The 27,369-nt window shown below is 38.8% G+C and overlaps 5 protein-coding genes and 1 pseudogene across 5 annotated transcripts; 3 read left to right on the plus strand and 3 right to left on the minus strand.

The window, feature by feature from the left end:
* The first annotated feature begins 571 nt into the window (after positions 1–571).
* Positions 572–2,088, plus strand: LOC116214834 (peroxidase 5-like). The gene is made up of 2 exons (XM_031550313.1): positions 572–895; positions 1,022–2,088. Exons 1-2 carry the CDS (start codon positions 671–673, stop codon positions 1,778–1,780), a joined length of 984 nt encoding a protein of 327 aa, XP_031406173.1. The 5' UTR covers positions 572–670; the 3' UTR covers positions 1,781–2,088.
* Positions 2,089–6,000: 3,912 nt separating this feature from the next.
* Positions 6,001–7,338, plus strand: LOC116215349 (peroxidase 5-like). The gene is made up of 2 exons (XM_031551030.1): positions 6,001–6,250; positions 6,356–7,338. Exons 1-2 carry the CDS (start codon positions 6,022–6,024, stop codon positions 7,108–7,110), a joined length of 984 nt encoding a protein of 327 aa, XP_031406890.1. The 5' UTR covers positions 6,001–6,021; the 3' UTR covers positions 7,111–7,338.
* Positions 7,339–9,362: 2,024 nt separating this feature from the next.
* Positions 9,363–10,196, plus strand: LOC116214063 (ubiquitin-40S ribosomal protein S27a). The gene has a single exon (XM_031549306.1). It carries the CDS (start codon positions 9,494–9,496, stop codon positions 9,962–9,964), a length of 471 nt encoding a protein of 156 aa, XP_031405166.1. The 5' UTR covers positions 9,363–9,493; the 3' UTR covers positions 9,965–10,196.
* A 767-nt stretch (positions 10,197–10,963) lies between these two features.
* On the minus strand, positions 10,964–13,936 carry LOC116214062. Its single transcript, XM_031549305.1, has 8 exons — positions 13,508–13,936; positions 12,427–12,460; positions 12,074–12,310; positions 11,874–11,963; positions 11,696–11,761; positions 11,485–11,576; positions 11,337–11,384; positions 10,964–11,252 (listed from the first exon to the last, which is right to left on the minus strand). The coding sequence occupies exons 1-8, from the start codon at positions 13,846–13,848 to the stop codon at positions 11,135–11,137; spliced, it is 1,026 nt and encodes a 341-aa protein (XP_031405165.1). The 5' UTR covers positions 13,849–13,936; the 3' UTR covers positions 10,964–11,134.
* A 7,680-nt stretch (positions 13,937–21,616) lies between these two features.
* LOC116213715 lies at positions 21,617–22,657 on the minus strand (annotated as a pseudogene).
* Positions 22,658–23,667: 1,010 nt separating this feature from the next.
* LOC116213716 lies at positions 23,668–24,138 on the minus strand. The gene has a single exon (XM_031548752.1). It carries the CDS (start codon positions 24,136–24,138, stop codon positions 23,668–23,670), a length of 471 nt encoding a protein of 156 aa, XP_031404612.1.
* Positions 24,139–27,369: the final 3,231 nt, after the last annotated feature.

Consider the following 27,369-nt stretch of genomic DNA (forward strand, 5'->3'; position numbering starts at 1 on the left):
ATATATATTTATACATAACACATATTTATTAATTGATGAGTAAGGTTTCGTATCATAAAGTTTGAATTCAACACAGTTAACCTCTCAAGAATATAAAAATAAGTAACCGCATGTAATTAAGTGGGCGGATGTGTATTAGTTGAGATACACACACCAAATGGACCGGACATCAGAGAACTGTCCAACCAAACATTGGAGATTATCGTTTATTTCAATGGTTGAGATTTACGTTGGAAAAGGGCATCTCGACAATTTAGCAAATTATGGCCAATAGAACGATTAAGCATATCAGTTAACATCCATATGGAAGAGTCTCAATAGCATGGAATTGTTCAATTGACTAGACGGTTTCAACCATGCAATGCAGCTATACATACAGCAAAAATACAGCTATACATATACATACACTTACAGCGACACACGTTTCTCTATTTAAAACTTATGTAGAAATAAAATTATAATATAAGAAATGGTTTCGATATATATTTTATTTCACCCAAAAATAAATTAAAGTAAATATTATATGTACGTACATCTATAAATACTTTTACAGGATGAAACATTCCTCTCCACCAGCAAATACATACCTCTTCAACCATTAATTCGCAGCTAGCAAACACTTGAGCTGAATTAATTTTTAGTCTTAGAGAACGACTTTTTCTTAATCAAAATGGGTTCGAAGATCGGATTGCTAGCTTCCATGATTTTTCTTTTATCTGTATCTTCGACGATGGGATATCCCAAGTACCCACCTGGTCTGAGAGTTGGATACTACTACTCAAGCTGCCCATCGGCGGAGGCTATCGTGAGGAAGGCAGTGAACAAGGCAGTTTCCAAGAACCGTGGAATCGCTGCCAGCCTTGTTCGGATGCACTTCCATGACTGTTTCGTGAGGGTATGTAATTATTATTGTCGCTTTATACTGGTAATCGATTTCCATTGAACTTAATTATTTGATCAAGTTTCTTAGAATAAGATAAAAATGGTTATTCATAAGTTTAACATTCTCTCCGATTTTCAGGGTTGCGATGGTTCCGTGCTTATCAAGTCAACCCCAGGAAACCCAGCAGAAAGAGACCACCCAGCTAACAACCCGAGCTTGCGAGGGTTTGAGGTGATTGATGAGGCGAAAGCCCAGATTGAGGCTGTTTGTCCTAAAACGGTTTCCTGTGCTGACATCCTCGCTTTTGCCGCTCGGGACAGCACCTACAAGACAGGAGAGATATACTATGATGTCCCAGCTGGTCGTCGGGATGGACGCATCTCCAGCCTGCCGGAAGTGACGAACAACCTGCCACCAGCGAGATTCAATGCTCAACAACTCATTGCCAACTTTGCGAGTAAAGGACTGTCAGCAGACGAGATGGTGACCCTCTCCGGGGCCCATTCCATCGGCATCTCCCACTGCTCGTCCTTCTCGTCGCGCCTCTACCCGAGCCAAGACCCTACAATTGATGGACGTTACGCGGCTTTCCTGAAGACCAAGTGCCCTCCACCAAGCAATACATCCAACCAAGACCCAATCGTTCCGCTGGAATCCTTGACACCAACTGGCCTGGACAACAAGTACTACCAGGAACTGACACGGTCCCGTGGGCTTCTCACCTCAGACCAGACACTTTATGCAAGCCCCTCGACGTCATGGATGGTCTTGAACAATGCAAAGTATGGCAAAATGTGGGCCAACAAGTTTGCGAAGGCAATGGTGCGCATGGGCTCGATCGAGGTTCTGACCGGCACTCAAGGTGAGATCCGAAAAGTTTGCAGCAAGGTGAATTAGAATTAGTACGACCAACCTTTGCTTTTCAAGGATTATTTTGACAAAAATTTGGTTCATTCTGTTTATTTTGGTAACTTTTATGTGTAGAAGACATATTGAGTTACCTTTTACATTCAACTGTGTGATTGTGAGAGTGAGATTGTTCATCAAGTTGAAGTTTGTTTGTATTCTTCCTCCCCGAGTGATCAAGTGTAACTGTGTCCTTTACATATGAAATGCAATCGGCTCTCGATGCTCTACCTTTTTCCATAAGAACCTCTATCTTTAGTTCATTCTATGTATAAAAGTTTCAGGCTCGATTCCTGGCATAGGCACGACTTCTCGCTCTTTGTTTTCCATTATTCTATGTCTTTACTGGTCAATGATCCATATAACCGAAGAAAATAGATAATTTCCCTTCAATGTCTTTGCAATGGCTATACCAAAAATCATTTACTTTATTGTTTTTTAATTTATTTCGATTCTCAGGCATTTGGTCAAACTAATTCCCCTTTGGAGTTTGAATACTGGCGTGCTTGAGCCATGAATGCATGAAGTGTTCTCATTGGATTTTAAACTCCTATACCGAAGGAAAACTCTATCCATTGATAATATTATCACGTCTCGTGATTGCATTAAAAATGACGTATATAGTAGGGAGAAGAAATTGCTCTCACCATTTCACGAGGGAAGAATATGTTTTCTGCAATTAAATTACAACTCATGGAGCAAAAGTTTTTTTTTTGTGGGGGGGGGGGGGGGGGGGGGGGGGGGGGGGGGGGGGGGGGGGGGGGGGGGGGGGTAGAGGGGGGTGGTTTATAGGTGCAAAACAATTAACTTATAATAAGCTTCACATATATCATAATGAAATGGAAGCTTAATTAACGCCAATATTGCACATTTGAAAACTACTTCAACATAATAAAATTTTCTTTTTTTCCGAATTTTATATTTTCAGATTTTTCAATTAAAAGTATTGTTTGGTCCAGGAAATCGACAGATTTGTTCTTCTGAGTCAATCAGGATCGATATCCAACGCTATTGGTGGCTTTTCTAATTGTTCCATCCCATTTGCTCAATCTCGGAAGCAACATCATCGAGAATATGGTCTGCGGGGAAAGTACACATATAAAACATAAAACTGGAGGATTGGATTATTCATTTTCACAAATAACTTCACGTGTGTAGATGAGATCTCTCCACTAAAATAAAAAATTATCAACTACCACGGTTGTTTTATGTGACAATCACCCATTTGACATAGGAATTTTTTAAGTTTGTTTGGTTGAAAATTCGGGGAAGAAAAAGTTACCAGAAATTCAAAATAGAGGGACAAATTTAGTAAGTAGGCAAGTCGGAATCTGAGGAGTCAATCTCAGTATTCATGTGTGCCAATCGAATTTCGGGGTCAGTCCATGTCAACATGTCATGCTGGTGAGCGAACTCCTTACAATAATCTCTCTGAGTTAAGAGGCCGTAAATGTGCATAGTTGATTTGTCAATAGAGATGTCTTTTAGATACAGCACAGAAGGACTTTACCTGCAGGTCAATGGAAGTTTCCGAGGGTTGCGTTGCTTGACTTTAGAGGAAACATAAATATGGGTACTACAAAGTATATAAAACTTCAGTAGTAAAAGAAAAACCAACTCCAAGTAAAAATATTATTTATAATATGGTCATTCAATATATTTAATAAATTGTTATCACTTAAAAAGCATTTTAATTTTCTGTAAAAATATATATAAAAAAAACTAAGTCTGAACTCTTTATTATTTTTAGGGATATATGGTCAAGATAGATGGAGGAAAAATTTTGTTTAAGTACGTTGAAAGAGGAAAAATGATCTAGATATATTATGGGACGGAGTGAGAAATTAAAACTTATCAAAATAGATAAAAGAGTAAAAATGAAAGATTGAAAAAATATATATATTTGTGAGCTCTATACTTTTATCATGGTAATAGAATAATACAGATTATATGAAAATAGGAGTTACCTAAATTTCTAAGATGGGGGTTAAATAAGTTAGTTTTGATGATTTCAAGAGAGAATCATTAATTAATTTTCTCTTCAACATTATCAAGTTTAATAATATAGAAATTGAAAGGAAGGGGAAGAAGAGGTAGTCCACTAAGAGAAGAAAAAGATAAAGAATGATTATCATCTTGTTCGAAAAGAGTTCTCTTTCAACTATTGAGATTTTTTTTTAATATGATATTTTCTCTTCAACAAGTTGTTAATTATATAAAGACATCAAGAATCATCTACATATTTCAGCAGTAAATCATGTTGAGATTATGGAATATTTGGTTGGAAATTTCTTTTATTATTTGTTGTGACAAATGTATATTACACGATATGAGATAACAACGAAAATTAAATTGAACATCAAATATACATAGTAAACCCTTCGAAGAATAGGCAAAAGTCCACGCCGCAGAGTAAAAGGACTGACTAGATGATAAACAAGAGATTACAGCCTTCGAAAAAGTCTTTCAATCACAGCCTCGTTACAAAGTTCACACCTAAAAGAGTCTAACTGATCTCTCATTCTCTCCATCGTTCTCACCCCAATACCCTATAGATATCTTAGAGTTCCAGAAAAATTTTCCCAAAAGAATTCTCGAAAGATCCACAATCACCATCTCCATTCCTGTGATTATAGACTCTCTCAATCGGACCCCAAGGGGTTGAGACTTCACAGCAATTGAGGCTACTTTTACAAATGGTACTAGATCCTATTTATATAACATCCAAAAGATATATCCTAAAAATACCATAATATCTCTCCAATGATAATTTTAAATAGATTCAAAGGTTACAAGAAATCTTGAAATATATGAAATAATATTTCTTGTTTACCGAGTTTTTAAGATTTTAGACTTAATGCAAGACATATTCAACATTATATATGTCAAGAAAGTTTCAAGAATTATGAATTGCACATATGCAAAACTAGTCAAGTACATCGGTTACATGTTTAGAGACTATGATTTGTCTTTCCTCAAGAATTACTTTCTGATAGTATTAACATATATACTGATCATGATTTTCTGTACATTCATTTGTGTACATCTATCTATATATATATATATATAGAGTAAAAAATATTCTTAATTCTCATCCTCCACTTTTGATTAACATTTTAGTTTTCTTCCTAATTATTTACTATATTACCTTTTCTTCCTAATTATTTAAGATATTATTTTACCACTGCAATTTTTAATACTTCTTTTACTTTCATCATTCTGTCATTTTTTCTTTAAGGAAATGCCGAGTTCAACTGGAACATGCAGTCCACGTTACTGAATGTTGCTATGTACGACACATGTAATCAATTTCAAGTGGACATAGAAAACCATATAAAGAATTTTTCAAAAGCAAATCTTCGCCATAGAATAACTTTTGTTTTATAAACTAGCCAGTTACATATTGTTTATATATCACGTTATCTGACTTCGTGAAGGCTAACTTTCGAAGATATTATTTAAAAACGAAAATCGAAATGGGGAGAATATACATACATATTGTTGATTGAATATAGCCTTATATCATAAAGTTTTTATAATCTTATCGTGCGTGTGACGTGCACATGTGTGTCTTATTATTATTTTTTATTTTTTAAAAATTTTGTATATCAACAGATTTTTGTTATTTGTGGTCATAAAGTGGAAGGACCGCGCATGAGCTAATAGAGGATATATATAATTATGAAAAATAAAGAGATACGAATCTTATCAATGAAAATGAAAATTAAACAACTTTTCGACTATAAGAGAGGTTCATGACCCTACATTCTAGTATACAACTTTTTTGAGTGAATTCCTTAGTATACAACTTTTGATTGTAAATCAACTGCCGAGTCCACTGAATTTCCTTTCTTGATGTTTCAGACTTAGTTGAAAAAAGCATTTTACCGAGTAAGGAAATTAAGATCCATATATGGAAGAATATCCGGCACAGAATTGTTGAATTTCCTTTTTTGGATTCAATTGGTTAGATGATTTCAACCATGCAATGCAGCTATACGCTTACTTACCGGAAAAAGAAAATGCAGCTATGCGCTTACATCTATGCACGTCTTTTTCTTTTTGAATGGAAACTAAACCTAATGCATGTAATGAACATATATATATATATGTATATTACATGACAATTACGACTATAAATACTTCCACATTATCAACATTCCCCTCCACCGCAAGTTAGCTACCCTTTGCCTGAATTTAGTCTTGGAACATCTTTTTTTCCCTTAAACAAAATGAGTTCGGAGCTCAGATTTCTCGTTTCCATGATATTACTTTTATCGGTATCTTCCATTGGTTATGCCAAACACACATCTCGCCTGAGAGTCGGATTTTACCACTCGAGCTGCCCGCAAGCAGAGGCTATTGTGAGGAAGGCGGTGAACAAGGCAGTTTCCAGGAACCTGGGAATTGCCCCCGGCCTTGTTCGGATGCATTTCCATGATTGTTTCGTTAGAGTAACCCGTTACTCGGGTCTATCATGATTCACATTGAAGTTTTTTAGATGGATATGAAAGACAAATGGTTATTCTTGAAATATAATTACAATTCTTTTATTTTTTTTTTTAGGGTATGCTTCCGTGCTTCTCAAGTCGACCCCAGGAAAGCCAGCGGAGAGGGACCACCCGGCTAACAACCCGAGCCTACGAGGGTTTGAGGTGATTGACGAGGCAAAAGCACAGCTTGAGGCTGTGTGCCCAAAAACAGTTTCATGCGCTGACATTCTTGCTTTCGCTGCTCGGGACAGTGCTCACAAGACGGGAGGGATATACTACGATGTGCCAGCTGGTCGTCGGGACGGACGCGTCTCCAACCTGCCGGAAGTAACGGACAACCTGCCACCACCGAACTTCAGCGCTCAAGAACTCATTGCAAACTTCGCGAGGAAAGGGCTCTCAGCTGACGAGATGGTAACCCTCTCTGGTGCCCACTCCTTCGGTGTCTCCCATTGTTCCTCCTTCTCGTCGCGCCTCTACCCCACCCGAGACCCGACACTGGATGGACGTTATGCGGTTTTCCTGAAGACCAAGTGCCCACCGCCAAGCAACACAACCAACCAGGACCCGACAGTTTTTCTGGAAACCCGGACCCCAAACCATCTAGACAACAAGTACTATCAGGAGCTGACACGGTTCCGAGGCCTTCTTACCTCGGACCAGACGCTTTACACGAGCCGCTCAACTTCGAGGATGGTCTTAATCAATGCAAAGAATGGCAAAGTGTGGACCAACAAGTTTGCAAAGGCGATGATACGCATGGGCGCGATCGAGGTCCTGACCGGCACTCAAGGTGAGACCAGAAAGATGTGCAGTAGGGCGAATTAATAATGGCCGAAACCTCTGCTTCAATTAATTTCCAGAATTGTTTTGACAAAAGTTTGGTTCATTTTATTTAACTTATTAATAATTTTTCAAGCGCAAATCGCATTTCGATTTGCATTTTGTATTCAGGCTTGAGATTGTTCAAGTTGTTCATCACAATAATTTGATGTTTGCAAATTGTAATATGGACGGGAGTGATATCAAATGTAACTCTATCATTCTTTGGGATCATGGAAGTTTTTACTGGTGAATTCTACCGGTATATATAGTTTCATTCTGTATTTTTATTCTCCATTTTATATGCTGATTTGTTTAAGAATTTCGAAAATTACTGTGTTATTGTAAAATTGATAGACAAGGTGAGCTAAACCTAAGGTTATATTAGTAACAAAAACGTTGCTGATAATTATTTAGGAGCATGCATATATGAAAATTTCTAGAGAGGAGAGTTAAAGGTTGGAAACATACCATATGATTGCCAAAAGAAATTGATTTTAGATGGGAAGAAGAAAGTAACTAATTGAAGTGACAACTGAGAAGTACTCACGATTAAGAACCAATACATTATTCATTCTTATTATGGAATTTTTCACACTGCTTACACGAGACTCTATTCTAAACTAAATCCGTAACTTTTCTTCAAAGTAAAAAATTTAAAAAGTTATTCACCAAAAAAAAAAAGTTATTAAAAGATTTATTATTTATGACTTACCTTAGTGTAACCAGAAGAACATGAAGGCCCGTACAAGTTCGATCACATGGGAAGCAATAGGTGAGCATGGAAGCTCAATAATTGATTTTTCAAGGGAGAAGTGTCCATCAGGCCAATTTGGATTGATTTTCTGTTGAAGACTATGCTTGTTTGTGTTTTATCATGGCCATAGTATTTCTCAAGTTATTTAAATGAGGAAATTGTTAATTGTTTAATATTTTCAAATTGCAAAAATGTAAAAAGAATTATGAAAACAAAAAAGATGGACTAATTCTCTATCTCTTTCATTCCCTCATTTCACTCCCGTGCCTCTCTCTCCGTTAGAAGTTAGAGGTCTCGTTGGTAGACACCACACTCATCAGTGAGGTTGCTACAAGTCTCCATTCAACCTTGCTAGGTCAATAGCAAGGCCCCAAGCCCCCGACCGGGATAGAGGGATGAGAGAAAGATTTGTGTTGCCTAATGGGGATTCACTGATGGCCTTTGGTTAGTACTATCAGCTTGACGTCGGGGGTAATGTCTGTAGTCTCCAAAAACCTCGCTAAAGTGGCTATTGAGGAGGCCCTCTACATACCTTGATAAAAAAGAAACGAACGATATAAGGGCCCTTACTCGGGACCACCAAACCCCTCGGTGAGGTTGTAGGTTCCTTTGCAGTTTCCGACGACCTCGTGGAAGATGTTAATATCTACCGATGTGATCTTATCCTTCAATAAAAAGAGAAGAATGGGAGAGATGGCTAGAACTTGGCAAAAAGCTATGACCGTTGGCGAGGCCCCCCGAGAAAGAGGGCAACAACAAAGATTTTTCTTCAAGTTTTATTTAAAGATTTCACAATTATTTTCACTTTTTCTAATCCCAATATTTAAAAAAGTTTTCATAAAGGCTTCAACTCAGATATTTTGAGATATGTGACACACCTATTCGCACAAAAATAAACATCGTGTTGTGGATTTGAGATACGAAGCGACGTGTTGGTCCTATTTGGTATTTCTTTTATTTTTGAAAGGAGTGTTATCTCAATGAAAAGAAAAAAGAGCTAAAAAAGTAAAAAGAAAATGAAAAAGGGAAATTAGTGCAGTAAAATTAAGCCGACTCGACTTACCCAAAAGAAAAGCCGATTCGAATTTAATTTTAGCCAATAAAACTTTTTTTTCCCCTTATTATTTCGTTTTTCTAATTCATGTATTAAACTCATAAATTTTGATTGTAACCCAAAATAATAAGAAAAAAGAAAGAAAGATATAAGCCCATTTGAATTCAAAATTAAAATTTTAAAATTTTAACATTAATTTTAACTCAACATATTATATAACAAAAATACATATTTCTCAAATCAAAAATTTTAACTTTAACTTTAACTCAACACACTACACAATAAAAACACGCATTTCCCTAGTCAAATTTATAATCTCATATCATTTGTCTTTTTTCACAATCAAAATCACAATTACTTTAATTCTGAAACTAAACGCACGGATAAATAGCTCAAGAAGGAATATTGTGGAAATGTGATGGGCAGTTCTGTACATTCATCCGCGCCCCCCCAGCCTGCTAAACCCTAAAAATTAATCCTTCTCAACGACAGAGCCTCCTCACCCCCATAGCCGACCCCACAGAGCTGAGCTCTCCCGAAACCCCTCCCTTCGGTCTGCATCGGAGGTTCCAAGAGAGATGCAGATCTTCGTGAAGACCCTAACGGGGAAGACGATAACCCTCGAGGTCGAGTCCAGCGACACGATCGACAATGTGAAGGCCAAGATCCAGGATAAGGAGGGCATCCCGCCGGACCAGCAGCGGCTCATCTTCGCCGGGAAGCAGCTTGAGGACGGCCGGACCCTCGCCGACTACAACATCCAGAAGGAGTCGACGCTCCACCTGGTCCTCCGACTCCGGGGCGGCGCCAAGAAGAGGAAGAAGAAGACGTACACGAAGCCCAAGAAGATCAAGCACAAGAAGAAGAAGGTGAAGCTAGCGGTGCTGCAGTTCTACAAGGTGGACGACTCCGGGAAGGTCCAGCGGCTGAGGAAGGAGTGCCCCAATGGCGAGTGCGGGGCCGGGACTTTCATGGCGAACCACTTCGATCGCCACTACTGCGGTAAGTGTGGCCTCACTTACGTTTACCAGAAGGCCGGCGGCGATTGAAGCCCTCGATTCCGTCAAAGTTAGCAGCTTTTTTTGTCGTCTCAATAATGAGATCTTGTTAGGGTTTATCTTGGACTGAATGTTGGAGTTACTGTTGAGTTGAAGCGATGACACTCTGCTGTGGAGATGGAATTATATGTTTTACTTTGATAACAACAGCATAAGCTCTTGAATCGTATTAGCTTTTGATCAAAATTGGTCTAATGGAAATCTCGTTGCCATCTTTTCTGTATCGGATTGATCTTGATCAGAAAGGATTCGAATTTTTGTGAATTGTGTGAAATGGGGATTGGTGGATGGATGAGACGTGCTGAGTCTTGTTATTGCCATAGTTTGATAGGCAGTTTTGCTAAAAACATTTCAGGACAACATCTCCTGAGTACCGAATTCTGTTGCATTGTGAATATGTCCCGCTATATCTTGGTCAGTGAGTTGGTGGAAAATGTAGTAAGATATGATAAGATAGATGCAATCCCCAAAGTTCACATAGAGTTCTTGCCTTGCTCCGCGAGAGTCTCTGGTTTCTTAGATGAGGTGTCGAATCTGTGAAGTTGTTCGGCGCATATAGTGATCGATATCTGCAATGTGCCTGCCTGCTTTGATATATCGAATGCTGGTACTTTCGTACACTTGTAGTTTGTTTTTAAGTCTGCTGTTCCAAGGGGATAAAGCTCTTTTGGCATCCGTTCCTAATTATGCCTCTCACCCGTATTCTGTTGAGTGTTCTTCCGGGGCAAGAGAGATTCGAATCTCACTGGTTGGAGATATTGGTTTTGTCCTGGGTATTCAAATGTTATCTGCATCAGTTTTCTTGATCTCATTGTGTGTTGAAGGGTCAGTGTCTTTGGAGCCTAGGAGCCTGAAATCATTGTCGATCTTAAACCTCGAGTGAAGTGACTGATCTGTTTGGATGACGTCGATGTCTATTCTTTAACTTTAGTTGAAGTAGCTCTTTGTAGCTGGATTCTGTTGATTTCACTCGAATTCGAATTGTTGTTATTGACCACGGAAATAGGGTATTATTTGTTCTAAAGTCCTTCATATCACGAAGCAGAAAGCTGTCTCACTATATGTTTGCTAAGATATGACAGGAAAAAGATCCAGCATTCTATTATTTTTTACTGTAAGTTTAAATGAACATGGAACGACACTTCCTGCGACATCAAAGGGCTAATTCAACCTCACGAAAGCATGGGGGAACAATCTGGGAAGGATGGCGTATTTGGCTTTCTCAATCAGAGCGTAAATGCCGTAACAAGGTATGTGCAGCACAGCCAGTGCAAAGTACCTGCAGCATTGAGTTATAGTAGCTCAGATAATAATGATGCGTAGAAAGGTCGATAGGGGACAGTTTCAGGATGCTGATGCATACCATAGAGGAGCCCATGGCGTGTTCAGCTCAATGAATGGATACGGCCACCTGCATACGAGACGGTTATTAATGTCGGAATCCCTCGAAACAATCTGAATTTTCAATCAAAATAAGAGGCGGTGGAAATTAAGCACGAGCTATCAGTTACCATGAGAATCCGGAAGCATGGATCACCCACTCAAAAAGAACATACGCACAGCTAAAGAGCATGAAATATGCAATCCGGAACCACGGAAATGGCTGGAACACGAGATCCAAAATTGTATCGTTAACACGAATAACAAGGAATTGCTCTGAATATTTTTGAATTGGATGAGTATGTTCGTGGATGTTAAGGTTCTCCTTTATGAGGCACTTACGAGGTTATTGAGTCCAGTATCGAGCAGGAGGAAGAACACATTCAACGTGTGCATGCAGCCCATCAACTGGTCGAGAAGAGGTCAAGTTCGGGAACCAATATCAGGAGAAATAGGATGGATACAATAAATGGAACAAATGGACGATTAATTTACTGTCATGGGATGATCACGAACTGACCCAATTTAACCTGAGACGCGCAATGGATAAAAATGGGACGATTATGCACCAGAACACCGTATCAGTGATAACAACAGCACCAGCAGAGGCCTGCAACAAAAGAACTATCAGCAAACTTCTGTAGCACGGATCGTACAACAGGATAGTCCAATAGCATAGGTAAGTTGGTCGTGCGCAACGGCACGTTTCGATGGTCTGACCTGGTACGCAACTTGCATAAGGTAACCCCAGAATCCTGCTCTGTGGAGGAACTCTTCTTCGCTGTAGCCATTCCTCGACTTGGTGCCATTCGTTTCGGGTTCTTGAATGTTGTTAGATGTTATAGGTACGCTCTCCTCCAAATCTCTTCTCGGGAAACCATTCCCCACCCTGTTCTCGGATGAAGATTTCCGAGTAGAATGGAGCCAACATCCGTGCGCAGAAACAATCGTCCCCAACTGCATTCGCATTGAGAACAAATCGGACAATATCAAAAAGGAAGTTCCCGATTTAGCTATGAAATCAGCATTCTTTCGGGTACACTCGATGTGAAAAGAGAGGTGGACGAATATACCCCGAAATACACCATAATCACGGCAAACGTCCACCTGCAGAACATACATAATATCAATACGCAAACATCAACTGAAAACATATACATATCATGTTGACCACTTCGAAAATACGAGTTATCTTGAAAACTTTCATAATAAGCATAACAAACGTGCTAATCTGACATTTGGGAATGAACAGGTGCGTTGGTTAATGACAAAGTCTCGACATATAAATCATTTCTAATGGCAACGAGAATTCAAGAGTCAAGACTTAAGGTCGTATTAGTACTGAGTATAAAAATAGAATGCGAAAGCTCCATCTTAGGGAAGAATCTTGATGGTTCATCGACTCATCAAGACTAACATGTATGTATGATATATCGAAGTATTTTATGGAAAAATCCAAGTAATTGTTTTCTCAGACCAACATAGGAAGGAAACGCCAACGAGAAAATCAACTTGTTTTTTTCAACTCATACTTAATTATTTCAGGTAATAAACAGTAAAAAAGGCTTTAATAAATATTTCTTTCCCCTTTCGCAAACTTCCTTTCAGTTCTATTTGACTTTTTTCTTATATTAATTTATATTATTTTATTTTATTATGTTATGTTGTGTTCTGGTTTTTGTCAAACATTCGCAATTGGTTGAAGTTTGGTGCTGCCACTACACTGAACTGACAAAAAAACCAATTTATAAAAGATAAATTATCCAGTCATAACTAAACAATTTAACAATTATGAAAAAATTTCATTCATAAGGATCAAGGTGTCATAAGATAAGATGAAGTTCTAAACCACTGGGGCATCTGATCGAATCAACAACTTGATCGAATTAGGTTAGGAAGGAGAGAACTTTTGTTTCAGCAGAGGATCCGAGCTCGTGAGAGTACGAAACAGAAAAGATCTACTCTGGTTCTATCATCGGACTCACTCACGATCTACTAACAAGGAAAGTAGCTTGCTAGGATGATCATAGACTAGCCGAAAAATTGATCATTGAGATGCGAAAGACGAGCAAATTATTAGATGATCTTGGTCTAGTCTCAATCATAACGAACTTCAATGGTGTAGAGAGTAGGAGGGAAATCGAGTAAACTTACTCGGTGTAGTAAATAAAGACGTTGTCGGTATTAACGACTATGTCCCAGGATAGAACCCCGGCCATGACGAGGAACGAAATGAACCGCGTCCCTAGGAGCCACCCTGGGTGTATCCCTTTCCAGCAGCTGGTCCACAGACGATCCGTCCCGACGTGGCTCTTTGGCCGGTTCTTGGGTTTGCCCAACAGAACGCTCTCGAGTGCAGCCTGTTCATCGTCCTCAGCCAGTCCCAAACCGGTGCCACCACCCTCTTTCCTGTACAGGACCCACAGCGCGCCGAGAAAGGCCGCGCCCACAATGCCGAAGCACACAAAATCGTACCACTCGATCACGAGTGCCATTGCTGGGAGCAGTTTGGGTTTGGGCTGCTAAAGAGAGTGAGACAAAGTGAAAACGTAAACTATAAAATCGCCATGGTTGTAATGAGCTCTAGAAGGTTTTGTCTTCTCTGCTTTTACCTGAGATGGAATGGCAGTTCTGAATGTTTGTTGAGGTCTATGGTTTGATAAGAATATAAATTTGAGGTGCACGATTTAAGAATTTATTTAGTTTAGAGACTAAAAACATGTAAATTTACTTTTTCAGTGAAATTACAAGATATTCTCGCTTTATAATCAGCTGAGACTATTTATAATCAAGAAAATCAAGCCTTGATTCTGTAAAACGTAAATTTAATTAGCCTTAATAAGTCACAAAATTGAACGATAATTCAAATAGCAATTCGGACAAATAGAATACTAACAAATTAATTGAATTTCACTAGTGTAAGAACTTGGAAATTCAAACCGAAACAAGGCGAAACCGAAAGATACGAGAGAGCCGAGTTCTATGTTAGACACAAACCCCTTGAAACAGAATTGTCCCCTCCTGGATGCTTGAGGTCACGTGGACAATCGTTTCCCAGGGTAAAACGGCAACAAGCGAAGCAGCAGCACAAACAGCAACGCTTCAGTGAACTCGAAGAGAAGCGTGAACACTTTTGAGAACGGCTACAGGAAGCAAATGGCATGAGACTCTTATTTTTTTTTCCTTTTTGCCGTGTGCTCCTTTTATAGACTACGGGTTCCATCCGTTATATGACTCTTCCTATTCTCCTTTTATGGGGAATAACTCACATATATTCAATATATGTGTTAATGGTATTTGATTATTCATGAATGCAATTCATTCATTTCTTGTAACCACCAAGAAAATCAAGAGTCATTAGCTCGTGAGCAATTTTCTCATTCACCCATTAGCCATAATTTCCAACAATCCCCCACATGAATGGAAATTGTTTTGTTTCGACTCGTAAATAGTGTTCACCAGTTGAACCTGTATAGGATAGGTAGGTGTCACCACCCTTGAACCTTCCCTTGTGAAAATGCATGTACTTTACTAGTAGTCCAATAGACACGATGTCCTTGAATTGTTCCGCTGTTTTGTGTAAAAATATTACACACCTCACACAAGATTCAACTGACTTCCTTCGGTTCTCATAGTTGTGTCCATTTTTGCCATGGAACACCGTTCTGGTTCTGTGAGAGTTTCTGAAGAATTAAGTCCATAAAAATTCTCCTCTAAAGCGGCCCCACTTCTCTCTCACATAGGTGATTTCACATATCATTAAAGCAATTTAGATTGCTAGCCTTATCCGTTTATCACTGTTCATCAAGGAATGGTCCAGGGATTTTCTCCCCTACAGTGATTTGATTCGGTTTTATAACTTGGTTGTCCCATTGAACCTAGATCTTGGGATCTCCAGTCAGCTAGGTTGGGTGTCCGCTATAAAACCTTTTCTCTAATGGACTTTAGACCCATTCTCTTTGACAACTTCTCAAACTGCTCTTTACTTAACCCTTTGGTTAGCGGATCCGCTATATTATCCTTTGACCTCACGTAGTCAATAGAGATAATTCCAGTTGAGATCAGTTGTCTAATGGTGTTGTGTCTACGACGTATATGTCTAGACTTACCATTATACATATTACTTTGTGCCCTTCCAATTGCCGTTTGACTGTCACAGTGGATACAAATTGGTGGCACAGGTTTTTCCCATTGAGGAATGTCCTCTAGAAAATGGCGTAGCCATTCAGCTTCTTCTCCACATTTATCCAGAGCAATAAACTCAGATTCCATTGTGGACCTAGCGATAACAGTTTGTTTCCAGGACTTCCATGAAACTGCTGCACCTGCTAGTGTAAACACATATCCACTAGTGGATTTTGAATCCGTTATATCAGATATTCAATTCGCATCACTGTATCCCTCTAGGACAGTTGGATATCTAGTATAGTGCAGCCCGTAATCTCGAGTGTATCTAAGGTATTTGAGTACCCTGACAATTGCCTTCCAATGGTCTCCACTCGGATTACTCGTATATCTACTGAGTCTACTAACCGAGTATGCAATATCAGGCCTAGTACAACTCATCAGATACATCAGACTTCCAATGACCCGCGAGTATTCTAACTGAGAAATACTCTCTTTTCTATTCTTTGATAGATGAAGATTATTGTCTATTGGAGTCTTTGAAATTCCAGAATCATTTTTGGTAAATTTTTCCAGAATTTTATCTATGTAGTGTGACTGACTCAAAATTAGTCCATCTGATGTTCTCATGATTTTAATTCCTAAAATCACATCAGCGAGTCCCATATCTTTCATATAAATCTTGAATTCAACATATTCTTCGTAGATTTGATCATTCTGTCATCACTATCAACAATGAGTATGTCATCCACGTAGAGACATAAAATGACGTAACCATTTTCTGTTTCTTTAATGTATACACATTTATCACACTCATTGATCTTAAAACCTTTGGAAATCATTGCATTATCGAATTTTTCTTGCCACTGTTTTGGCGCTTGTTTTAACCCATACAATGATTTGACCAATTTATAGACTTTCCTTTCTTTTCCTGGAGCCACGAACCCCTCGGGTTGTTCCATATAGATTTCTTCATCTAAATCTCCATTTAGGAAAGCTGTTTTCACATCCATTTGATGAACTTCCAAATTACGCAATGCCGCAACTGCAAGTATCATCCTAATGGAATTTATTCTTGTCACAGGAGAATAAGTATCAAAATAGTCCAAGCCTTCCTTTTGCTTGTATCCCTTAATTACAAGCCTGGCCTTGTACTTATCAATGGATCCATCTGCTTTCATTTTCCTTTTAAAGATCCATTTGGATCCTAAGGGTTTACAACTAGTGGGGAGATCCACTAATTCCCAAGTGTGATTTCGCAGAATCGAATCAATTTCACTTTTGATTGCCTCCTTCCAGAGAGGTCCCTCAGAGGAATTCACTGCTTCAGCATAGCTTTGTGGTTCATTTTCTAACAAATATGTCAGAAAATCATTCCCGAATGATTTTTCAATTCTAGCTCTTTTGCTGCGTCTAGGTTCAATCTCTTCATCCGAACCCTGCCTTTCATGATCTACGTCATGAAGTCCATCATTCATAGTGCACGAGGTTCGTTTCGATGAACTCGATGCCTCATTCAATTTACATGGAAATACATCTTCAAAGAACGATGCATTCCTTGATTCCATTATCATGTTCTTGTGTATATCGGGAATCTTAGATTCATGCACAAGAAATCGATAAGCATTACTGTTATGTGCATAGCCAATAAAGATGCAGTCCACCGTCTTAGGACCGATCTTTACTTTCTTTGGTGCCGGAACGACTACTTTTGCCAAACACCCTCACACTCGCAAGTGATCGTAGGATGATCTCCTACCTCTGAATAATTCATAAGGTGTATTTTCCCTTTTCTTTCGAGGCACCTTATTTAATAGGTAATTGCTTGACAATATTGCTTCACCCCACATATTTTGAGGTAATCCTGAACTTAATATCATCGCATTCATCATGTCTTTCAATGTGCGATTTTTGCGTTCAGCAACACCATTCGATTGAGGTGAATAGGGTGCAGTCACTTCGTGTATAATTCCGTATTGTGCACAGAATTCCCCGAAAGGCGTTACGTATTCGCCTCCTCTGTCACTCCTCAATCTCTTGATTTTCTTGTTGAGTTGATTCTCAACTTCATTTTTATAGAGAACAAATTTCTCTATGGCCTCATCTTTGCTTTTCAACAAATATACATAACAGTATTTTGTACTATCATCGATAAAGCTAATAAAATAATTATTACCTCCTCTTGTTGTTGCGAACTTTAAATCGCATACATCACTATGAATTAGATCAAGTGGCTCGGTGTTCCTTTCAATCGTTTGAAAGGGTGACTTTGTCAATTTTGCCTCAACACAAATTTCACATTTGTGCTGTGAATCAATTTGGAATGTAGGTATGTGATTCAAGTTAATTAATCTACGCAAAGTATTATAATTAACATGACCTAGTCTTCCATGCCACAAATCAGGAGACTCAATCAAATACGCAGAAGAACCAGAATTCTTATTGATTATGGTCATTACATTGAGCTTAAAAAGCCCGTCACACACATATCCCTTTGCTACGTACATTCCAGACTTGGACAAAATAACTTTGTCCGACTCAAAAACCATCCTGAACCCATGTTTGTTCAGCAATGACCCGGAGACTAAATTCTTCCGAATCTCAGGTACGTACAATACATTGTTCAGAGTCAACTCCTTTCCTGAAGTCATCTTTAAGACTACCTTCCCTTGACCTTCAACAGCAGAATGGGCAGAGTTTCCCATATAGATCCTCTCCCCAGTGACTGGTTCGAGCATTGTGAATAGGTTTCTGTTTGAGCACACATGTCTGGTGGCACCGGTATCAAGCCACCATTCCTTTGGGTTGGGCCCAATGAGGTTCACCTCTGAAACCACAGCAGATAGGTTGATATCTGCCACATCTCGAGCCATTTCATTAACCACGTTTGCTTCATGGTCCTTTTTCCTTTTTGGGAGCCTGCAGTCAGCAGATCTGTGACCTTTCTTATCACAGTTGAAGCATTTCCCCTGAAACTTGGGCTTGAAGACTCCTCCATTCGTACCCAGCTTCTTCTTGCCTTTTTTGTTCTTAGAGCTTTGCCCTTGCTCCATGACATTTACCTTAGCAGCAGGGAGGATGAGATCCTTTCCGGAGTTTTTATTGTCTTCTTCAATTCGAAGCTTGACAACAAGATCTTCCATTGTCATCTCCTTTCGCTTATGCTTCAGATAATTCTTGAAATCCTTCCAACCAGAAGGCAGCTTCTCAATGACAACAGCCACTTGGAAGGATTCACTTAGAGCCATTCCCTCAGCTTGAATCTCATGTAAGAGCACTTGCAATTCCTGCACTTGACTCATTACGGTCCTTGAATCCACCATTTTAAAATCGAGGAATCGTCCGACGAGAAATTTCTTCGCACCGGCATCCTCTGATTTATATTTACGATCCAAGGATTCCCATAGTTCCTTTGCCGTCTTAAACCCCTGATAGACATTATACAGGGAATCATGAAGACTATTCATGATATAATTCCTGCAGAGATAGTCGGAGTGCTTCCAAGTTTCAACCGCACTGAGAGCCTGCACATCTGACTCCCCCACAGATAGGGTTGGAGCATTTTCAGTCAAAAATCTTGCAAGGTTCAGAGTTGTGAGGTAGAATAGCATCTTTTGTTGCCACCTCTTGAAGTTCAACCCATTGAACTTCTCGGGCTTCTCGACATGGTTCACAGGGACCATCGAGGGAGCAGCCACGTTTTGGCTAACCAAATGGTTAGGCAAGATAGGAGCAGGGCCGGAGCCAGTAGTCTGGCTTCCGTTGGTCGTATCTCCATCGTTCCCCGACGCCATTCGAATCGTTCAAATAACAAAAATCTGTTTCAAGATTGTAAAACGTAAATTTAATTAGCCTTAATAAGTCACAAAATTGAACGATAATTCAAATAGCAATTCGGACAAATAGAATACTAACAAATTAACTGAATTTCACTAGTGTAAGAACTTGGAAATTCAAACCGAAACAAGGCGAAACCGAAAGATACGAGAGAGCCGAGTTCTGTGTTAGACACAAACCCCTTGAAACAGAATTGTCCCCTCCTGGATGCTTGAGGTCACGTGGACAATCGTTTCCCAGGGTAAAACGGCAACAAGCGAAGCAGCAGCACAAACAGCAACGCTTCAGCGAACTCGAAGAGAAGCGTGAACACTTTTGAGAACGGCTACAGGAAGCAAATGGCATGAGACTCTTATTTTTTTTTCCTTTTTGCCGTGTGCTCCTTTTATAGACTACGGGTTCCATCCGTTATATGACTCTTCCTATTCTCCTTTTATGGGGAATAACTCACATATATTCAATATATGTGTTAATGGTATTTGATTATTCATGAATGCAATTCATTCATTTCTTGTAACCACCAAGAAAATCAAGAGTCATTAGCTCGTGAGCAATTTTCTCATTCACCCATTAGCCATAATTTCCAACAGATTCCTCACGAGTGTCACTTGATAAGATTCTATTTCGCAATTAAAAAATATAAACCATTGAAGACTCGAATTATGCTTTGAATCTTAAAAACTAACTCGTCCACCCACGACCAATGGATTACTCGAAACCACCTAATGATTTTTCGTAAATCCTCTACTTGTCTTTGTCATGTTAGAATTTTCGCAAACTTAATAAGTCAGAAGTTTGCTAGGATTTGATCAATTGATCGCCACTCAAACAGGAACTAAGAGTTCTTCGAAATTACGTGTTTTATTTCCTTCTCTGATCGGGTTAGCTCTAGCACGATGCGCTTGACATTGTGACTAATGACTAAGAGGAGGCCGATGCGGCATCTAAGTCAACTAGTACTCACTATATATCAACATCTAGGGAACAACGGATGGGTAAACCCAATCTACTAGGGGTAGATAAACATGACTTTCCTTCTCACCAAAATTAATAAATTCTGGACCTTGGGACTATATATTATTCTACGAATATTCTAAAGCAAGGGTCCCATTCGTGCCTAAAAATGACAACTTCATCAAGCTAATCGTCAGATAGGGTCCTATTCATCCTGGTCATCACATAGGTTTTGGCCCGAATATTACAAATTATTGTGCTAATCTTTTTTGGGCATTTTTACGCATTGTATTAGCCCTAGCCAGGAATTCCCTTTTTGGTTCGTAAGCTCAAGTTGAGTAGTTGAAGTATTTCCTAAGTAATGGTCCTATCGTATGTTTCAGCTATAAGAGAAATTTATTAGCCTAATAAACAGATAGATTAATGGCAATTAAGAATACAAAAGTCTCATAATAAAAATTCGAAACGGTAACTTTTTGGTTTCAAATGAAGCCGTGTGCCGCCATATTCACCCCTCTTAGTTTTATGGTATTTGTCTATTACTTATTTCTTTTTAGATTAAATCACGAGTATTAATTATTCTCAGCCTATTAGTTAAAACTAATCACATTTTGACATCAGCATGATTGTGGTCATGAAATACTTCTAGTGAGATAAAGATCCACTTTACTACATATAAAAATCCATTCCTTGATAACTTAATTTGCAGTTAAGTTACATTAATCACTGATTGCTTTTTAAGGTAGAAGTAACATTTCAAATTGGAAACCGTCCCAGATATCAAGTCCAATTAGATTTTAGTTATTAATAAGACTTGCGGATTTAGGAGGAGATTGATATATCGGGCACAGAGAGTACTATTGGTAGGTTTTTTTTTTTTTTTTCGCCTTAGCCATCACTAAGAATCGAATCCGATTTCTAAATTCTAAATTGATGGAACCTCTACGCCAAATTCTCTTTCATGAATCCATTTGAGTTTTCAATGCGTATCATAGTATCAGAAAAGCCCAATAATTCCTGCCTAATCCAGTCGAGCCGCCAAAATCAACGATATTAATTTGAGTTTTCAATTCCATGAATGCCAGCCAATTTCGTCAAAAGAAAATAAGACATTCCAGTTTCGTGAGATCTCCACAGAGACAAAATAAGACATTATGCATAATATAGATTGATAGTTTTGATGTAGTAGTACGTGCTTTTGCTTAGAAATCAAGATTGGTTAGATTTAATTTCATTAGTAAAATTATTTGTACTATGTTATTTAACTTTTTTATTTTTCTTTTCCTTACTAGGTGCATAAGTCCTCCCTTATAACCGAAAGAGAAAAATAGACACCGATGGTTGTAGAAAAATCACAGCGATTATGTTTGATACGAGAATTGTGCGCCTGTTGACCTCATGGGAAGAATTTTAGATGCCTGGTTTCTTGATGCCACCACACTAACCACATTCACACCCCCATCGACAGCCAGATTGTGTCCACTCACATAGGCCAACTCGTCCGAGGCAAGGAATAGGGCCGCGTTGGCGATGTGCCTAGCCTTCCTTCAAGTTCGCCATTGCATTGCTCATGGCCTGCACGACAGCCGGCTCAAGATTCATCAGCCCGCATGCCATGGGAGCGGCTAGCCTTATGGAGAGACGCAGTTGGCGCTGATCCCAAAGGCACAGAGCTCACTTGCTGCTGATCAGACTAGGCCCAGCAGCCCATGCTTCGACACAGGGTAGGGGTGGTGCTTCATGCCAGCTAGAGTAGACGAGACACTGCCTATTCAAATAATCGAGCCGTGGGTTTTACCAGCCACCATGGCCCTCGCTGCATCCTTGATTGCCAGAGCCGACCCCCAGCACGTTTACAGCTAGGGGTGAAATCGTACACGTCTGTGTCCATTTCCATGATGCTGGCAGTGGTCCCATGATTCCAGCGTTGCTGTACATGACGTGCAAGGCTCCGTACTTCTCCACTGCATATGCCACCGTCTCCTTGACCTGCGTCTCATCCCAGACATCACAATGCCAGTAACTAGCCTGGTCGAAGCCAGTTGAACTTGCAACTTGGTGACCGAGTTCATCTTGGATGTCAGCAATGATGACATATGCACCATGCTCCGCAAACAGCCATGTGGTGGCCTCACAGATCACACTGGCTGCACCGGTTATTATCGTGACTTTTCCCTCTAACCTACCAGTGCCCAACACCATGATATTGTAATATAATGGTATGCACGTAGATCAGCAATATGAATGTACAAAGTTGTGACCGTATGTATATCCTAATCATCAATCGTAATGATTATACGTACATATCATCCATGCAACGCGATCAATCCAAGTCTTAGCCATTAATTTTCAAATACAGACCAACTTTACTCACCTTTGTTTCGACATCGTTGAGCAGTCGGCGGAGAGGTTGGGGATCTTTTCGTGAACAGAAATTGTTTCTGGGAATGCTACTGAGAGTTGAATTTCGTCAAACATCCAATGCGTTCACATAGGACCCGGAGGCTTCTGCTTATATATAGTTCAAAATCTACCTGGGCGAGTCTCAATTTTTAATATTTTCATTTACTTTATTTTTTTAAAAATAATTCTGAATGAACGTTATGAACAAGGCATATATGTAGGACAAACACATGTAAGTCGCCCTGATTGAGAGAGCATAGCCATTATTATTGACAGTACCATAGGAGATGAGCAAAACATATTCCATAATCTTAGTACAAATTAATACACTTAATATTACATAGAGTAAGAAAGACAATCTTATTACATATGGCCGGTTGATTTCATCCATCGCAATTGTTTTGTCTGCCTTTCGGTTCTATTTAATTATCGAGGGCACTTGGCCTCAATGAGTCTGGTAATGTTTCGTATAGACAAATTAAATGGGTACGTAGCAGCCTGTGATGAACTCCGTGGAAAAGACAACCGATCCCTTACGAAAAAATTTAAGTATGATTAATTGAATCTCAGCCCGAAATTGAAGGAGATATCCCGTGGCCCTCATAATTGAAAATACACAATTATTAGAAGCATGGTGATGAAAGTTCACCGAGATCCGACTTGACCAAGGGATCAAACCTCATGCAAGTCGGTTTCTGGCCTAGCTAGCTTGGGCTTACAAATGTCTTACCAATGTCGAGTTATAATATGTCACATGGTCCATCGACCCCGCCTTCCATGGAGCTATAAATACTCGGGCTTTTCTATTCAACGGGATCTTTTCCGCTCCAGGTTTCCAATTTCTAGCCTCAATCATTGTCACTCGAACCTGGTTATCATCCTCATCCGAAACCATCACCACCCCCACTTAGATGGCGAAGCCGCCACAAGAACCACCATGAGGCTCTCAATTCTTCACCAATGATCATCTCCACCGATACGATAACCTTGATCCGTCACCATGAATTTCCAGTCCATGGATCTCCATCAGACACATCATCATCATCTGAAGCATCATATTCGTGATCATAGCTCTCATCACTGTCATTGGACTCATGAGCTAAGTGATCTAGCAGCCCCGAGGCAGAAAGGGCAACAAAATTCGAACCGGTTCTGCCATGGACAACCTGCCAAGTGATCAACCGATGACTAGAGACAGCATTGTTCGGCTCCAATTTCCGTGACCCCTTGGTCTTGTCCTTGGATTTCTGGACAGGACCCATTTGGCACTCGATGCACTGGGCCTTGCCACACTTGCCGGTGAACTTGGAGTGGTTGATGGGCTTCAACCGCACTTTGGCATATAAGCGGGCAGTTGGGGGCGAATCCAATCTGTGAGCAGGTTGGGATCCCTCCAAGGGGCTAGACGGCACGGGCAGGACCCAGTAGGTTCGGACCGTCCCCTCTTGCAGCCCCTGTCCCTTCATCCTTCTTGTACAATTGTGGGCTGAAATGGAAAGTTATATGATGAATTGAAGTGAGAACTCCTTATATAGACAGAGAGGTAGAAACTCGGAAGCTGGGATGGAGGAAAATTCTTTAAGAGTCAAGGAGTTTGTTTTGACTGGTTATAGTTCTTGAGGAGCAAGGTATTGCGATAGGATGAGAAGTCGAGTCAACCATTTCTTGGGTCAATAACTCCAGCTAAGAACTATTTTGCACTTTACGGACCAAAAGGGGGTTGATTCGATATGATCACGGGTAGGGGCTTACGAGTCTGGATTTTTTTTTTCATGATATTTCAGATCCTATTTTATAATGATATGTTTCAAGATTTTAGAATCAGACTTTACTATGTTAAGTCCTTAAATAAGAACTTACTCATAACTTATATTATATCACTAGGTCCGAATATCGTGTTGAAACATGTAAATTTTTTTATCTCACTAAATAAAATAAAAAATATCTCATCTATAATCAGTAATAACGTAAAATATAATGTCAACGTGGATTTAGATTTATTTTAAATTAGTGATTATATTTCTTAAATATAGGAATATTTGAATATAACTATATATATATCATGGGTAAAATTATAATCCGGATAACGATTTCGGTTTCGGTTTCGATTCTGAATTTAAACTCAGCAAGAGTCGAAATCGAAATCGATTTTTACCGGTTCCTTATTTTAATACCCGGACTCCATCCAATTTTCAATACGAGTTACCCGGACCGTATCCTAATGGGTAGGTTTTCCGATATACCCAATATCCATGCACACCCCTAATAACCGGTATCTTCAATCCATGGAGAGTTTAATATGACATCACAATGTTGTCTGTTTGTGCATTACCCTTCTAGCCGGTGCTCGGTTGCTGAGTTTAAATTAATATTTGTTTTGTGGGGGCCCATCCAAACGTCACTACAATCCCCCACATGTGGCCGAACCCCACCAAGAGGAAGAGGAAGAGGAAGAGGAAGTGAGGGGCTAAGGCAGCCGCCGGCAACCGTTCTAGGTTTCCGATGGCCTCATCAGGGGTGGTGACCAGTGACCGCCGCGGATGCCCCATCTCAGGTAGATAGCTGCGAGGAAACTCCTTGAGCTTGAGCCAAACGACTCAGGGAACCACGTCTTGCTGTCAAACTTACTTGTTTCATTGGGAAGAATCTCTCCAAGATCAGTGGATATCTCATATTTGAGATGTCGACTAATTTCAGTGGATGGGGGTCGTCAACGGCAACCTTGGATGGAGGGACTGTGGTCGTGGACAATTTCTATATCAATCAGCATAAAAATTTAATTGTAATAATAATTAAGAAAAAGTATGTGAGAGAATTTATTATTTAATTGAAAAAAAATAAAAAAGTAATGAGAAATTAAAATAAAAGAGGCTTAAAAGAAACTCTAAAATGGTGAAAATAGATATACATTAACAAGTTTCTGTATTTGTATTCATACTTTTCATGATTTTTGAGATTATAAAAAATTAGTGTTATGATTTCTCCTCTATGGTTCATGCTCTAATTAGGAATATATACAATTCATATTTTCTTTCTTGCCATAGCCTACAAATACGTAAAGTTCACACATAATATTAACATGTATGGTCTTTGTTTCCACTTAACGTCATTTTGTACTCTATATTCCCGTGTTTTCTGTCAATGCTCCACATTTTCCCGCAACGAAGTGCGGGTTTACACACTAGTAAAAAAGTAAAAACTCGTTTGTCTGTTGCATAGGGCGAGCACGCTCGGTTTTCCTACTCTCATGCATGTATCACTAATTTTGCCAAAAAAAATTTGTGTTAGCTCCAGTGGTAGAGCGTTCTCTTCTGCACCCTCACTGGGCATGTGAGCATGCCACAGTCCCAACCTTTTCATTTTATTATTATATTTTTTTAATTTCAAATTTCCCCATAAACTTCTTCTATTTTAACATTTATGTCCTTGTAATTCTTTGCATTATTTGCAATTATATTTTCTTATAAAGTAAATTGTATTCCTCCCTTAGGATATTAAATAGGAGTACACTCATTTCTGACAAAAAATAATCACCAACTGATCGTGTTAATCTTATAGAAAAACTAATTAAGAGCTTTCCATGCCAACCAAAATCTCATGCTTAACAAAAATAGTTACTCCACTCCGCAAATCATGTTAATCTAAGAAAAAACTATTTTGATTCTCAATCTTTAGTTGCTTTTCAATTTCACCTCAATTGAACTTGCTTTGTTCAATGTCGACAGAGATTATTGAGGCCTTTGGTAATCTAGAGCATGGATATAGTTGGTGGTGAGGCACCTACCCTTAACATCGATATTCCAAACAAGCACTTCTAAAATTTGTCACGGAGATGGGTGCCTCATGGATGATAGTCACAACTCCATGTGAGGTTATTAGTTACCAAATTGGTCTCCTGCATCTTCTATAAACATGATTAATTGACTATTTTAATTTATATAGTCAGAAGAATGGTAATAATATTATTTTTATCGATTTATTTTTTTCATAATTTTATAGTGAATTCTTTGATATAATATTCTCGATGTAAACCTTGGTATCTAGAAGCCTAATTATGTTTCGACTAATCCAATCGAGTCGGATCGACTCACTAAAAAATGAAGCTCTCTCAGCGTGGATATAATATTCTGACCGATGACAACACGTGGGATATTGTGCCCTAGTACAGATGAAAATAAAAATATTGTTTTCTTTAATTTCACATGTTGACATGTGGCAAGTTAAAGAGAGTTTTTTGCGATCTCCTTTAGTAAAATAAAATAAAATAAAATAAAAAATAACAATAATTATAATAATAACAATTGATAGTAATAATAGTAGTAGTAGTAGTAGTAATAATAATAATAATAATAATAAGTAGACTACATTATCGTAAAAGTATAACGTTTTTAATCAATAATTTGTAGATTTTATTTGTTACTATTAATGTTACATTGTCAACAATTACACTGACTTATAATCATAATCATAAACTACATGTATAAATTCAATGATAGAGCTATTCTTAGCTGAATTTCAATAAATCAATGTGAATATAAAGATAAATTAATATATGAAATTAAAATTTTATATATGATAAAGTAAAAGATAATTCTATATAAAAGAAATTTTTATAGAGGGTGGTGAAGTTTGGAAAATTGAAAATAAAGAATCAAATGAAAATAAAATTAGAAAGATTAATATCATTTTATATAAGT

Source organism: Punica granatum, chromosome 7 (genome assembly GCF_007655135.1).
Source record: "Punica granatum isolate Tunisia-2019 chromosome 7, ASM765513v2, whole genome shotgun sequence".
NCBI lineage: Eukaryota > Viridiplantae > Streptophyta > Magnoliopsida > Myrtales > Lythraceae > Punica > Punica granatum.

Excerpts from the sequence above, each read along its gene's own strand:
- LOC116214062 (XM_031549305.1), bottom strand. The coding sequence starts at position 13,848 with ATGGCACTCGTGATCGAGTGGTACGATTTTGTGTGCTTCGGCATTGTG. Across the intron at positions 11,964-12,073 it reads TTATGCAAGTTGCGTACCAG|GCCTCTGCTGGTGCTGTTGT; the intron begins GTCAGACCATCG and ends CTTTTGTTGCAG. Across the intron at positions 11,762-11,873 it reads CGCGTCTCAGGTTAAATTGG|TTGATGGGCTGCATGCACAC; the intron begins GTCAGTTCGTGA and ends CTTCTCGACCAG.
- LOC116215349 (XM_031551030.1), top strand. The coding sequence starts at position 6,022 with ATGAGTTCGGAGCTCAGATTTCTCGTTTCCATGATATTACTTTTATCG. Across the intron at positions 6,251-6,355 it reads TTGTTTCGTTAGAGTAACCC|GGTATGCTTCCGTGCTTCTC; the intron begins GTTACTCGGGTC and ends TTTTTTTTTTAG.
- LOC116213716 (XM_031548752.1), bottom strand. The coding sequence starts at position 24,138 with ATGAAGGGACAGGGGCTGCAAGAGGGGACGGTCCGAACCTACTGGGTC.
- LOC116214834 (XM_031550313.1), top strand. The coding sequence starts at position 671 with ATGGGTTCGAAGATCGGATTGCTAGCTTCCATGATTTTTCTTTTATCT. Across the intron at positions 896-1,021 it reads TCCATGACTGTTTCGTGAGG|GGTTGCGATGGTTCCGTGCT; the intron begins GTATGTAATTAT and ends TCCGATTTTCAG.
- LOC116214063 (XM_031549306.1), top strand. The coding sequence starts at position 9,494 with ATGCAGATCTTCGTGAAGACCCTAACGGGGAAGACGATAACCCTCGAG.